The sequence below is a fragment of the Pithys albifrons genome, chromosome 5, assembly GCF_047495875.1.
Source record: "Pithys albifrons albifrons isolate INPA30051 chromosome 5, PitAlb_v1, whole genome shotgun sequence".
Classification (NCBI taxonomy): Eukaryota; Metazoa; Chordata; class Aves; order Passeriformes; family Thamnophilidae; genus Pithys; species Pithys albifrons.
In genome coordinates, this window is record NC_092462.1 from 25,450,854 (window position 1) to 25,466,209 (window position 15,356).

Here is a 15,356-nt window from a genome sequence, read left to right on the forward strand (position 1 = left end):
TAACATTCATACTAAGGCAAGCTTTAATTTCCTACTATCTCCATTCCACAAGAGGGAATCTCAGCACAGAGATGCAGACAAGACCTGGTACTAGCATGTATCAGCAGCTTACCACAGTCTGGGCTGAAGGAGCACCAGGACACAATGGCATGGCAAGACAATCACCTTAACGACTGATGCAGGAAATTCCAAGTATATTAGAAGTATTAGAGAACTACATCTAGTCTCCTCTATCCAACTAGAAAAGTCTAAACCCACAGATTGCTGAACCTAACAGAAGAGTAAACTCTTCTACCTTTAACATAATTTGCCAAAGGAAGGGGAGGGAGAATAATCTGAGCTTTAGGCAAAGAGTTCAAGCAGAATTGTCAAAGCGAAACTCTACAAAAGAAAACTCAGCTTCCACAATAAATCATCAGGTTAAAATACAAGGTAAATACCTAAGGTAACAACTATGATGTTAAACACAGCTCAAATAATTTTCTATCATCAGGGAAAGGAGAAAACAAAATTCTGAAATAACAGGCTGGGGAGGTTCTTTGGTTATTATTTTCAATAATCAAAATAGTTAACAGCTCAACCACAGGCTTCTTTTAAAGCATATGGAAGCATTGCTACAATTAATACAACTGTCCAGAAAGACAGGACATACCCTGGTGAGACATGTTGTTTTACAAACACTACAGATGAAGATCTATTTGTGAAATATCTCCCTGCATGAGTAGATATTTCCAGTCAGGGGGGTTCCTAAGTTTTTCAGTTTTTTTTTTTATCATAAGGAAATGCTTTTTTATTAGCAACTTCATTTGTCAGGATTTGGCCTAACACACTACAAAGAGCAAATGATGAATTAAATCCTCTAAGTGGAATGCTCCATAAGCAAGGAAGAGTAAGACTAAAATGCTGGACAACATCCTGAAAGTCAGTACTTGAGGATTCTGCTGCAGGTTTGCTGCACTCTCCAGTCACAGGGTTATCAAGACACTTTTGGTAACTGCAAGGGAAGTGTCTGTATGCACCATTTCAAATCAATTTTTTAACAGAGAAGATTTTATGTGTAAAGAATAATCCACATTGTGATTAAACTCAGACTATTAGAAGCCACTGCATTGTCATAATTTCCATAAATACTTATAGAATCAAGGTATTTTTCTTAATTACCTCCATTTTTGCATTAGTCCAACGAGGCACTTCTACAATCATATTAAACAGGACCTAAAACAAAACACAACGTCAGAACTGAAAAGAAATTCCTCTTGGCAATTAGTATTTTACAGCAACATAAATTCCCTCCTCTACATTCAGCAGTAACATGTATCACATTTCTCTGTTCCAGCTCTTTAATTTGTACAGTTCATTTAATTCCACACAATAATATTCAGCCTCCTTGGTTCATCCGTTTCCCACCCCACCCCTTTGAGAATACAAACAATAAAAAGTAGTGGAAATACACATGTATGGTTTTTTATTCTCATATTAATATTACTCTTCACAAAATGTTCAGGATGCCCATGGAATGGTTTGCCATGAGGCAGTGGTTCACTCTACTAGCCAGAGGATTGGATGTTTCTGTAGCACAGAATTAGGTTCCCTTAAGCAGTGGAAAGGACAAATGTTTCTGGCTTTTCCCCAAAGGATTTATTCCTTCAGGCCCTCCTATTTTGCCTCATTAACTTCTTTAAAAGTCCCTGCCAATGCAACAACCACTGACATTTCTGATTCTCAGTCAAATATAGCGGAAGTGAGGCAACACTAATCCAAAGTGATGGCAGAGGAAGGACATGACACAGACACCTCACATGTGTCTCAGCCTTACCCCTAATAGAAACAAATTGAAAGCTGTCTTGAAAAGGGAATGTGGGAGGAATAAGAATAAAAATAATAGTCTACACCCTTCTTACTGAGGAGGTTAAAGTGGCATTTTCCAAAAAGAAAAAAACTCTGTGTAACTTCCATAAGATTTCTTCTTCTGAAGCTGTCAGAGTTAAGCATTACCAAGGAGTGGAGTATTCACTGAATCGGGTAACTAGACCAAACCATCATGGAATATCTACAATCTATTTCAGATTACTAAAATAACCCCAAAAATATCACATTGCTGGGACATCTTTTCATAGCCAAAGAAAACTCACACTGGTATTAACAACTGCAAAAGTTCAGGAAAGACAAAGTATGATTTTGCAGAAATTTGTAGGAAAAAATATTACGTTGCACCAACTGAAGACTTGCACTGACTCTTTAACAACACCACAACTAAGGCTCCAGTGGACCCTTAATATTTGTATTTTTGTTCCTTGCATCCTGCAGCTGCAACAAACACATATCATTGCCAGGGTAAATGTCACAGTCTGATTAAAGTAAGTCCAGTGGTTCTATGATCATAACCTCACAAACAAACCCAGAATGTGGAAATCAAGAAAGCAAAGGAAAATTCCAACTGTCACTCAGCATTTCTACTAGGAGATCACAAGCTGTGCACAATCCTGACAGCAAATTCCTAGTAAGTTTAAATTATATCTGCCATCCATAAGTACTAGGTCCTTACTGCAATCAGTCGCATGTCTGATGGAACAAGCTTTCCCAATCAGGTCATGACCAAATAAAAAAGGGTCAAAAAAAACAAGAGGAGAAAGGTGCTTCAGATAATTTTCAGTTACATAAAGTACACCTTATGTATATAAGAATAGTTAAAACAAAATTAATCAGAAACAGGGCTCAAAAATGTCAACACTGAGGAAGCAGACAGAATAAAACAACACGCCTGCACCAGCAGGTAAGAGAAGGGTTGAAGAGAGGCAAATAAAACCTGCACATGCATCTGGAAACACTTGGAAAACAGAAATGCACAGCATGAAACCCAGTGCTGACAAGAAACTCTTAGGGAACTGCCAATCAGGTCAAAGAATTGTTCTGACTGCTAACTACAGGCAGAAAACTTACAAACTACTCCTGAAATTATACATGATGTCTTCCCCTCTACCACAATCCTGTATTTTTATTGCTTAGATTCTCACCATGTTGAATACAGTGCCTTCAGCAGCCTCTAAGCTTGATTTTCAGACTTTAATTAGTCAACAGTTAGTCCAGGTCTTCACCAAATCAACCCTTGGGGCTGGACAACAACCAGACTGAAATGAATGCAATGTTGCTCTCACAAATAAAAAACCCCCAAACACTGGGATTTAACTCAGCTCAAAGACCAACCCCTCATAATTTGTGGTATCAGTCAAATGTGAATTGTCAAGAGTCTTAAATGTAACAGCCTGACAGATTAATTTGTATGCAAAAAACTCCCTAAAAGTACTGTCTCTAATGCTAAGCTGCCACAAGCATTTACAAGAGATTAATGATTTCATACAGTGTTTACATTTGAAAATAAGAAGTTTTTTTAATAGGGCAATCAGATTTTCACAGTGGTGAGACTAGATCCACTGGTGTGGAAAGGAGAGCACATACTAGATATCATGACAGATAGGAAGAGAGAAGTAGACTCCTCTGGTTTTTTAGGTGTTTTTTCCCCTCATCTTTCCGATCTTGTTTCCCTCCTGGTCTAAGTAGCACCAAGGAATGCTTCCATCACTTCTATTTTCCCAGACCAAGCACCTACTCCTTCTACCCACTTCAGTGTTGTCCCCCATCCCTTGCTGAAAACAGTCCCTGCCTCAGCTGAAAACAGAAATGCAAGTATCACACACCACCTGTCTTCACAGATTACCACCTGCATGTGTCATTCAATGGTTAGTTTGGGCTGGTGAATGGATCTGCTAATTGGTATTTTTATTTTGAATCAGTAAAACAAAAAGTTCCACCTCACCAAAGCCCCAAGTAAACTCTTCTACCACCTCAAGCAATGGCAAGACCATTTCAACAGCCCATTTCACACATCTCTGAATGACAGAAAAACTCTCATTAAACGAAAACTGTTGCTTGTAAAGTTTACCATTTAACTGCCTTAGTACAACAGAAACCACCTGGCCTGCCAGAGATCTTCGCTAATTGCAGTCTAGATTTAATACAACTCTGCAATCACCTAATGCAGAAGGGCCTCCACTTCAGGAGAGTCTACTGTACAACAGGCCAGATGAGGCCTGGCTGATGGTCTCCTCAGGACAGCGTTCCTGGAGCATGCAGGGAAAAAAGGAGGAAAGTTTCCCAGATTCAGAGAAACAGACAGAAACCATCTGCTCGGGAAAGTGCCCTGACTGAGCCCAGAGGGACATTCAACCCAGGGTATTACGGAGCTTGTTTGCCTGTGGGTCACCGTGAATGCAAGACAGACATTTGTACAGATGCTCTATTATACCTTGCAAAGGGGATGGCAGCCAGGGGAGGAGGAATCTATTTGCTCAGCACAGAGGAGTCAAAAGTGCATTTCCTAATTCCTAAAACTAAGTAAGAAACTCAGCTAAAAATTACGTAAGTAGGAACAATCAGTATGTCTAAATTATACACTTTATTTCCTAAGAACTACACACTAAGTACATCACATGGGAACTCACTTAGGTTCTGTTTGCTTTATTGGGGTGTTGTCTTTAACACTGCCTGGCAACTTACTGTATTCCATTTCAGCTGAACATCATTTTTAATCTATCATGATATAGTGTTTGCTGAAACAAGCAAAAATGTCTCTCACACAGAAAACAGAAACAGTTTTTCTTTTCTGAAATAAGAAAACCACAGAAAGATAAAAAGACACACAAAATTACTTTGGTGTATTTATACAGCAAGTATTGAGAAATGCAAGGAAAATACAGACTGTTGTACCCAGGTAAATTGTTAGTTGTCATTCTCTTCTCCAAGACTGCTGGTCAAAAATAATTGCTAGTCCTGGCTATACAGTTTCTTATAGAAATAACTCATTTTGAACAGGGTTTGTCATTAGAAATCTGAGTATCAGAAGAAGAAAAAAAAAGGAAAGAAACCCCTCTCTGACACTATTTTTACACTCTGCCTTTCTGGACTGCCCTATACCCTCTCCAAAACAATTCTTCCTTACCTAACTTCCCTCTCTTGTTCCTTTCCCAGTCATTCCAGGTTCCTTAGCTCATGCACTTGAGGAAAGAGTTTTAAACAGGCATGATTTGCTTGAGGGTTGCAACCCTTAATGCTCAATTTCGAAGGTTCAGCTAATTTGAAGCAGAAGTGAAACAACCTCTGTAGAGTGAGGAAAGTCACAAGAGGTAAGGAGAGGAACAGAAACTCACATAATTTCATAAAATGACAAACACTACCACTTTTTACAGCCTGGCTGCAGTTCACCATCACTTTGAATGACAAGGAGAAGAGATAATGTTAAAGTTTACAATTATTTTAGTACTTTTTACAGTAGGCTGCTTAAAAAATCCAAAAGCACAAGAGCAGCTGCTCACTCTTCATCACTGTTCATGAGTCCTGAGCTCAGAAGAAAGAGAGAAAAAAAAGTAGCTATCTTTTCCTTTTTTCCGTCTGTTCATTTGCAACCCTGAAGGGATTCTCATCAACCATCAACTGAACAAGGCAGCATGAACCTGAGGACTAATGAGAATGAAAATGATGAGCTGTAGTCCAGCAGCAGTGCAAACAAATGATGATGTTTAAAAAGAAAAAAAAAAAAGGAGAATGAAAATATGGACTGTCATGAAACATATCCAGAAATAAACTGAATGGGGCTTCCTTGTAAAATGAGTGCCCATGTTATAAGCATTCCCAGTGTAACACTTGCAACAAGGTATTTGCCAATGAAAACAACAAACCAGATGCCAGCAACATCTGGACACTAAATCGACTGCACCTAAATGAGAAGTCAGTGGAACTTTTCCAACATAAATTAACATGCCACATAGCAAAAAAAAGGAATGCAGCACCCAGCATAAATGCAAAGTACCTGCAGTCTCCTCACAGTGTACTTCCCTCATGTTACAGTAAAAAGGGAGCCACAAATGCCACATTTAGGTTTTTACACACAGGCATCTCACTGGTGTCAGGCACGTGCTCTGATAAACCAGCTCTGGGAAACATTCACCTGCAAAACTACAGTGTACAACCATGACATAAATAAAAATGAAACATTGACTTTCTCAAATTTAAGGAACCATTTATTTGAATTAAAGTTTGACCAAACCACTGATGTAACTTTCTCTGTAAACCAAGTCTGCCCTGGGTAGATTTCAACTGAACTGCTGAGTGAGGACTATTTCTACTCTCAGCATTTGTCCCTCTACAAGAACACAACACAATGCTGCACTTGGTGGACACATTCATAGGAAAAGACTGGACAAGTTCAAGCATCAGAGTAAAAGATTCACTGATAATCTAAAATTTGGAACACAAGTCCCTGACCACATAATGAGCATATTATAGCTCAGGTTATATAGATGTATCAGAAAAATGTCTTGTATCATCAAGAACTGTGACACAGGCTGTAGCTAGGACAGAATATGAAGTCAGTACAAAGCGTGTATCTATTCTGCACAGAAAATTATGACAGCTTTTACTTTCTTAAGAAACATGCTGCCTTTATAAGGCAACTCTGACATCAGGTTTGAGCACTGTTCAAAGCATAAAGTCCTCTGTAAGATCACCTATTCAGACTGCATTACCACTCTGATAACCCCTTGTAACTCACCTGACTAGTTAATTTATCAGAAGTTTCTCCCTCACAGAAGCAACTCCGCTGAAGTTCAGAAGGGCATCCCAGCATTGTGCAAGCCACAGGATGCAACAAAACAAAAGCTGACTTGTTTCTTTCTACTTTTTTCAAATGCTCTTGTGAGTGTCTGCAAGTTAGAGGGCTATAATCTCTACATGCTGGGACAGATTCCTTACCAGGACCAAGATCTGAAATAAAACTGTATTCAAGAACACCTGGGTCTTCTGGATGACATGAGATGTGAACGCTTTACCAAAGATACACAATGACAAGTAGATTAGAAACCCTTTCACTACAGCAGGGAAGCAACATGTCACATTTGTCTCAAAAAGGAAAGGCTGACCTGTTCAAATCCTCTTCCTGCCAGCTGTGGATGGCCATATTCAACCATCAGGCTCTGACAGTTTTGACTGGAGCCGCAGTAGAAACATCTGCTCTTCAGCTACAGATGTGAAACTTTTGAAACCTTTCACAGAGACTTACTTGTGCAGGAGTGGATTCCGAGTGCTTGCAATGCTTAAGGCAAGGCAGAGGTTCAGATTGCAAGCTGCTAATAATTTTGAGACTGGAGCTGAATATGATTTCTTTCGGCACAGCTTCTCTAGACATCAAACAGCCAAAAATCCTCTGCAAAAGCAAAAAGGTCAGCTGGCAGCAGTGTCTGCAAAGCTACACTTAACTGACATTTGGCAAGATGTGAAATGTTACAAGAAATGGTTGCACGAGTGAAACAGTTCATACAGAAACACCAGTATGTTTCCTTCAGAACTACAAACTGAGACTGCAAAACAGCTAACAGAGACCTGTAGGATGCACATTCCCCTGTCCCATGACTGTTGAAAGCTGAAAATCCTCTACTTTGAGACCTTCTTTTCTGGCATCAGGAACACTAAGGACAATTTAAAGTAGATTAGACAGACTGAAGAGACTCCTGCAGAATTATCTTCATTTTCCACAGCTAGACTGCCATCTGATGAACACCAGCTGAGCATAATTTAACACACACTCTTAACAGGGCTTGCCCTTGTGGAGAGTAACAAGTAACTGCCACCCTAAAAGCACAGGTTTTAAAGATGTCAGTGTGTTTCCAGGGCAAGGAGAACTATCACCTTTGAATTCCGGTCAAATTCAGCACAAGGATCAACTGAACACCAGGTATTAACAGCAGCCTTTGCATCTCTAGACAAGAACAAGGAGTACAGTGTTTCAAAGGTCTTCTGAAATCAGTACATGACATTAAATTCCTTGTTTTCCCTTACTGCCTGATTAAGCTATGCTTTCCCTGCATACAAGCACACAAGGATGCATTTCTCATCCAGCCAAGCTCAGGAGAGCTGCTGAAGAGCCCAGCATAAGAAACTGCCTTCCTGAACATGAAGATCCCTCTGTTTTCTCTGTCCTCACCAACTCACAAAGATGATGATGAAAAAACACTTTCTAAACAATTTGTGTTCTCACATTTCACCACCTAAGTAAAGACCAAGCATGTTTGGGAAGCTTGTAGTCTGCATATTTGTTTGCTTACTCACATCAGGAGCCCACTGAGATTGAAACGTACATTTGCCTTTGCTCATTTTCTGTAGTTCTATTAAACCACAGTCCAGAGCTCTCTCACAAGAGGAGTTCTGTGAAGCAGCTCTCGAGACCACACCAGCTCAGAAAGCAAGAGCTGCTCAGCCTCACTGGCATTTCCACTCCCTCTCTCCATAGGCCACTAGACACACAGTTTCCAACAAGCTATCATGTTTCTCACTGCACAGACAAATGCAGTTTCAAACATTTTTAGATGTTGCACAAAACACCTTTGCACCTGGCAGGTACTGTCATGGTATTTATAAGCAGGCAAGAAGCAGAATACTTGACTTCCAGCAAGTGCAGGAAATAAGAACTGATGTTGCAAGACAATGATTTTTGAGAAAGAGTATGTGCCAGTAGACTTCTCGCCTGAATAATTCCTCTTTCAGGCATGACTCTATGCCAACTAAATTGTACCTAAATGGGCATCAAGCTACAGGAAATCTAAAAAGCGTTACTTAGGAGGCACCATAGCTTGAATGAATCACAGAGCAAGGGGAGAGGAAATACATCATGCAAGACTGTGGGGACTGTTGTACAGCAGAAGAACCAGTGTACCACACACTCGTTGCAAAACTGTGAGAACCCAGACAGTTAGGGCAGTTCTTTCACATCAGATGGGTAGTTACAGTTTTGCAATATGACTGGCCAAACAGATATGAGAAGATAAAGACTGGGACATACATCCACCCACCCACACACATACATATATCACGGCCTTAAAATGTAATTTGATAGTTTGGTTCATTTTTCTCTTTCACATTCTTCTACTAAGTTTTAGATAAGCCTACGCCAGGTAAAACAGAGCAAAAAATGTTACATTTTGGAAAAGACACTTGTATAAACAATTCTTATTTCACAAAAAAAGCTTGAGCAGATCCTCCATGTCTTTTGGGCTTCTCTTGGGCTTAAGTTCAGCGCTGGACAATGCTGAACCATCACTAGGGGTCATTTTTCTCCCTCTGGGCTTCCCAGATGAGTATAGAAAACAACATATCCTCAGTTCTGAAAAGCACATATTTGGTATAATTTCTGTCCTAATATACTTAGGATTTCTCAAGTTCTGTATCTATAACAAAGATTATGCACAGAGCATAATGAATATTTCATTAACAGAAGTTTCATTGCAAATGTTTCTGAATGTAATAGCAAAAAAAGATCTACACATGTACACTGCAACAGTCAAAACAAACCCCCGAAAGAGTGGTATGAGTGTTTGCCTTTGAGAATATCTTGATGAATAAAAGAATTATGACATTTCTGGTCCATTCCAAGAGGAAAATATTAAATCCCTGTAAGCCTTCTCCTCCTAAAATACTTGCATTTGAAGACATCTCAACTTTATTCACTGAGAGCAAGTTCACTTTGCAGAATAATGAAAGTATTTTGGAAAGAGATTGAACAGTTAAAAAAAACCCCCAAACTTAGCAGTACCTCAGATCCAGTAGTCTTGGACCTCTTTGCAGGAATTTCTTTATCCTGTAGGGAAAGAGTGATGGAAAAAAGTGTATAAAGAACATTAGAGAGCAACACTGTATCCACATAACTGCAGACAACAGTAGTTTGCAATGCAATTGAAACATCCTTTTTCGAGCATAAGGGCCTAAACTATAACTTTAAAAATACTCACTTCTGTTTCACTGTGAAATTTTAACCTTTGAGATGTAAACAGAGGAAGATAAAAATGTACAAGGATATACGCACTTTCTCCCAACTACTAAGAAATTTAAGCAGCAATTTAGGCCTGTCCTCAACCAACTAAAAACATGGTCATCCCTCCATACAGTTGAAGGAGACAAAAAAAATCCAAAATAAACAAAACCAGCATGGAAAGTAAAGCTGAAGTTTTCCATCATAAAGTAATGTCTACAAAGCTTAGACCAGGGGATGGAAAGTCTATAATACAACTCTTTTAAGTCCTCTTACAAAGAAGGCAAAATTGAGAAACCTTCACAACTCCCCTCCTTGCCCCACCCAGGCCCTCTATAGGGCAGAATGCTATTTCCCTGCTCACACACCAAAATTAAAGTCTCTCCATATTGATCACACACTGCTGTACTCTAATTTAATCTACTGAAAAAGCACAGGCTATAACCCACTCCCACAAACTTTTAAACTCTAGATACAGGGACAGTAAGGCCAAACAGGGAATGTGTGATGAAAATGCCCGCTGCTTTTCCAGCAATAGCACCCACTGAACAGGACATCTAAGTAATGACACTCTGAATGACATATCTCTACCACTGACTAGCACTTGGCTCTGCTGATCAAAAAGGTTTCATTTATATTTTCAGTCTTTTGGTTTTATTAATTCACAAGACTGGTTCATCAGTTGAGAGTCTCCATCTGAACATGTTAAATACTGATCTTTCACACCACTCATATCACCCACAGAGACTCCGCAACAGATCCAGAAAACAGCCAAAACCCTCCCAACCTGTTTGTGTAACAAGCACACTATGGCAAGCAAACCTAAGCCTAAATCGAGGACTGGCAGTTCTCCCACCAGTGACAGATGAAACAGGCGTTTCATTATTGCTCTAACGAAGCCCCAGGGAGGGTGGCTAACCAGACGTGAAAGTGCTCAGCTGCACCTCAGGCACTGCCATTCTCCAAAGGTGTGATTACCCCTTCTCTCTTGGGCATTGCTGTCGCCTTCCAATTATAATGCTCCTTCTGGGAATTAAAGACGTACACCAGAAGTTACACAAGAATGTGCTGTACATCTACTACAAAGAAATGTACACTTTTAATTGCAGATGTAGGAAACTGCCAATTTAAAAAGAGTAACAACAGAAAATTAATTCCAGTGCACATAAACACAAACGTTAAACACAGAGAATTATCACATGGTATAGTGACGGTTCCTCCCACCCTCAATCACTTGAAGACTTAAAGAGGCACCTAGGCTGGTCTACACAGCAATCATTACGTTTCATTGCAAGTTACTGAAGTCAGCAGAGAAAATTTGGAGTTATTGTGCCTGTATTACATAAGGAATCAGCCTGGGTTAGAGTAGTCCTTTCTCGCACTATACATTTCCCCATTGATTATCCACAAAAGATTTTAAACCCTGAAACTAATAGCACCTTGAAATTAATTGTGTTTCAAGGCACAAATACATACCTCTTTCGATGCAGCAAACAGTGGAATGTCATGGAATGGTGAAATATATTTACCATCTGCAGTCTCTGAAAGACAAAATAAAGAAGTTGCATTGCAAACCTAATGATATGGCATGTTGGTGTTGCCAAATATTATGCAATACAGAAATGTATACATGCTACAACTATGCATCAGTTAAGATTTTGCTGATGTTTCATTTTGAGTGCTAAAAAATAACCTACATGTAGGACAAGGAATTTGATTGTTTTGACAAGGATTCATGACAATCAAATTTATTGCTCTAATATTCAACACTATGCTTATCTTCTGACTAACTGGCAACAGAAGCTATGTAAAGATGAGAAGATCCTTTCATGCTCTTTTCACTGCCCATACCCAACTATTAATAGAGAGAAAAAAAAACAAACAAAAGACCCTCATTTCCATCAGTGATAAACGAATTTATCTGGGTTTCAGAATAGTATGATTTCACTGTATTTCTAATAAACTGAGTTTCAGGACCACAAAGAGCAAATCCCCCAACACAGCAGGACTAAGTCTGATCAAAAGAGTGAGTGATGGATGGAATAATTGCTCAAGGCCCTAGATATGAAATACCACACCTTGAAACCAGCAGAAATTGACGTGATTAATGGGGACTCAATCTGCACCTCAGCCTTGCTCCCATTCTAGAAAGAAACAAAATTCATTGGAGCGGACACTTAAGTTTTTCAAGCTACTCCACTGAACTTTTTCAATATAGCTCAAGTACCGCAACAAAACAGCGCAAATGCTAACTCAAATGCCAAGGAATTTCTCCTCTGCTAGCACCCCTATTCACAGTAACGGAAAAAGTAGAACAAGGAGCCCCACTTAGCTTAGGACTGTACTTTGACCATCTCAGGAAAATTGAGTAAATGCAGTTGATTTGCAACTCCTGGAAGCTTCCCAGATGATGCTCCACCCAAATAAAACAAAGTTTAGTGCTGAGCTGTTTATTCCCACTCAATAAAGTGCCCTTCTCTGGATGAGCTCGGCGCTGGCACCCCCCGGGACCGAGCACAGGGAGCTCTGGCAGGAATTCCGCCGGCCGGGTACACGCACGTCACAACTGGCTGCTTGTAGGTCAATGGACCAAAAACGTACAAACCTGCTCACTGCTACACAACTGGCACCCAAACAAGTAACGCTGTTTCGAAAACCACTGCTAGCCAATTGGCACACAAGCAGACAACACTGTTAACAAAAACGCGCAATGCTGAACGCTGCGCTCCCTCGGCTCTCGTTGGGCCTTGCGCAGCCTTCGGAGCGCTGCCCACCCTTCGCCGAGCCCCTGGCTGGCTCCGCCTCGGGGCAGGAGCCCACGCTTGGTGCCAGCCCCCAGCTCCTGACGTTCCCGCAGGGAGGGAGGGAGGGAAGGCTGCCCTGGTCACAGGGGACAGGCCTGGCTGTCACACCGCAGGGGCTGCCAGGGCTGTCCCCGGTATGCCACAGCCCCGCACCCAGGGCCGCTACACGGCAGCGTCCGCCGGGGCCGGGGCCAGGCCGGGGCTGAGCAGGCCCAGCATCCCCCCAAAAGCCGGGATCTCTGCAGGATCCGCCCTCGCTCTCCCAAAAACACTGCTCTCCCCCTGCAGGGTGAGGAAGCTCGGGGCCGACACCTCGGCAGCCCGAGGAGCCTCCGCGGGAACGGGAAGCAGCCGCTGGCGCCTCTTAGCCTCCGTGCGCCCCGCGGGACGGGGAAGGAAGGGGTTCATGGAGCCCGGGGGCTGCTACTTACTAAAGTAGAGGCGGTAATCGGGCGAGTTGGGCCGGCCCCGCTGCTCCGTGCCGTAGCGGGACATGGCGCCCGGGCACCCCCACCCCCGCGCCGCCTGCAGCAGCCGCGACAGCCCCCGCGGCGCCCGCATCATGGCGGCGGCCCGCCCGCCCCTTCCCTTCCCCTTCCTGCGCCCGCCGGCCTGCGCCGGCGCCTGCCCTGGACCCAGACCCGCCGGACCCTGCCGCACCCTGCCCCGGCTCTGCCCGTCCCTACCCCGCCTGCCCCGCCCCCGGCCCCGCCGGACCCTGCGCCGAGGCTCTGCCTGTCCCTGCCCCGTCTGTCCCGGACCCTGTCCCGCAGACACAGCGGCCACGGGAGCGCGTCAGGCGGAGCAGGAGGCTGTGCGGTGCACGGCCTCAAGGCAGGATTCCACCGAGATGAAAATAATAATAAAAACTCCACCCCACCCCCACCTCCCTTGAGGTGGCAGGGCACCCCCAGCGGGAGCCAGGCAAGCCTGGGCAGGGCGCACCCCACCTGTACCCAGGCTGAGGTGCTCCCACTGCTGCGTGCAAGCGGTGGCCATGAAGGTGGATCTGGGCTCTTCTCGGTGGTGCCAAGCAATGGAACACAAGGCAACGGGCAGAAACTGCTGCATGGCAAGTTCCACCTGGAATACAAGGAAGAACTTTCCTGTGTGGGTGACCAAGCACAGGAATAGGCTGTTCAGAGACTGCATGGAGTTTCCCCAATGCAGATATTCAAGAACTGTCTGGACACCGATCCAGTGCTGTGTGCTCTGGGATGACGCTGCTTGAGCAGGGATGTTGCACCAGTTGGCCCACTGGTGATCCCTTCCAAACTGCCGCATTCTGTGACCCTGTCAAAAGTGTGAATGCAAAATTAGGGGTGATAGTAGCAGGGTTAGTATCCCTGCCTGAGTTGCATAGCTGTGAGAGGACCCTATCCTGCTGCTCCCTAGTTTGTTTGTGTCTTCTTGGCACACAGTTTTATGTCACCCAAGCCAGTCTGGGTCTGCACAATTTATAGTTGGGCTATATGTATGGGTTGCCATGTGATGTGATTTCTTTGATCATTTTCATTGATCTTTGAGGACAATTTCAAGTTAATTTCCTGTCAATAAGGTGTTAGTTCTTTGAGTGTTAGTTCTTTGAGTGCTCCTTATTTGTGGATCTTTCAAAAATTCCTGAAAAGAGGCAAATACCACTATTTGCATTTCATTGATGGAGAAACTGAGGCATCATCATTCTTAATTCCCAAGCCAATTATCTTGTGTATTTGCTTTTATAGGTAGTCAATATTAGCTTTGAATTTTAACTGTGATTTGAATTATCCTGAAAGATTTCTGCAAGATAGCTCCATGTTACCCTCATTTTATACGGTATTTTAAATGTTATTGGGAATTACTTATTTGCAGCAGAAAGGCTAAGTCAACCTCTTCCATCAGATCTAAACAGTATATAAATACTTCTTCCCATTATTTCTTCCCTCTATTACTTTGGTAGATGAGTCTTCAAAAGAGTCAGGATTTGTATGTTCAGTGTGTGCAGTAAGGACACAGAATTACTTCACACTAGAGGAAGAGGTTTTTATGATGGCCTCAGTCACTGTTCCCCCATGTGCTCCACTGAAATGTGTTAGTTGCTGCTCTGGATCTTTAAGAGAGCTGTAGTCTAGTGTGTGGATTTTCTATTACAAGAAAGCTTGGAGTAAAAAGGAAGCTCTGATCTCTTCTGATTTGTGCCACTGTTTGCTGTATTTGTGGCAACAGACTTAGCTCCAGGCTACTTTGCAGGTCCATTGCCCACTTCTGCAGAAGCTACAAAATAGTTCATATTTCACTAGAGGAGCTGGCAACTTTCTTCACTGAGTTCGTCAAATGCAAGGTTATAACGAGTAATCCCCTCCATTGGACATGTAGGGATGAAATTCTTCATAGAATCATAGAATGGCCTGGTTTGGAAGGGACCTTAAAGACCATCTTGTTCCAAACCCCCTGCCACATGCAGGAACACCTTTCACCACATCAGGTTGCTTAGAGGTCCATCCAACCTGGCCTTGAATGCTTCCAGAGATGGAGCACCCACAACTTCTCTGGCCAACCTGTGCCAGTGCCTCAGCACCCTCACAAGAAAGAATTTCTTCCTAATATCTAATCTAAACCTACCCTCTTTCAGTTTGAGGACATTCCCCCTTGTCCTCTCACTACACACTTGTAGAAAGACTTTCATCTTTCTTGTAGCCTCCCTTCAGGTACTGGAAGGT

At 42.5% G+C, this 15,356-nt stretch overlaps 1 protein-coding gene across 6 annotated transcripts in view; it reads right to left on the minus strand.

Moving 5' to 3' along the window:
* The window catches only part of PPA2 (inorganic pyrophosphatase 2), a 35,915-nt gene extending 22,429 nt beyond the window's left edge, over positions 1 to 13,486 (minus strand). The window contains exons 1-6 of one of the 6 annotated variants that reach the window (XM_071555952.1): positions 13,375 to 13,486; positions 11,932 to 11,997; positions 11,330 to 11,394; positions 10,832 to 10,879; positions 9,638 to 9,682; positions 1,162 to 1,215 (exon numbers count right to left, since the gene is read on the minus strand). In XM_071555952.1, coding sequence (XP_071412053.1) covers positions 1,162 to 1,215; positions 9,638 to 9,682; positions 10,832 to 10,849 — 117 coding nt within the window. In that variant the 5' untranslated portion in view covers positions 10,850 to 10,879; positions 11,330 to 11,394; positions 11,932 to 11,997; positions 13,375 to 13,486. Of the gene's footprint in view, positions 1 to 1,161; positions 1,216 to 9,637; positions 9,683 to 10,797; positions 10,880 to 11,329; positions 11,395 to 11,931; positions 11,998 to 13,088; positions 13,243 to 13,374 lie in introns of those variants that run through there. The other 5 variants (XM_071555953.1, XM_071555949.1, XM_071555950.1 and 2 more) reach the window with 5 other exon arrangements.
* Between the last annotated feature and the right edge of the window lie 1,870 nt (positions 13,487 to 15,356).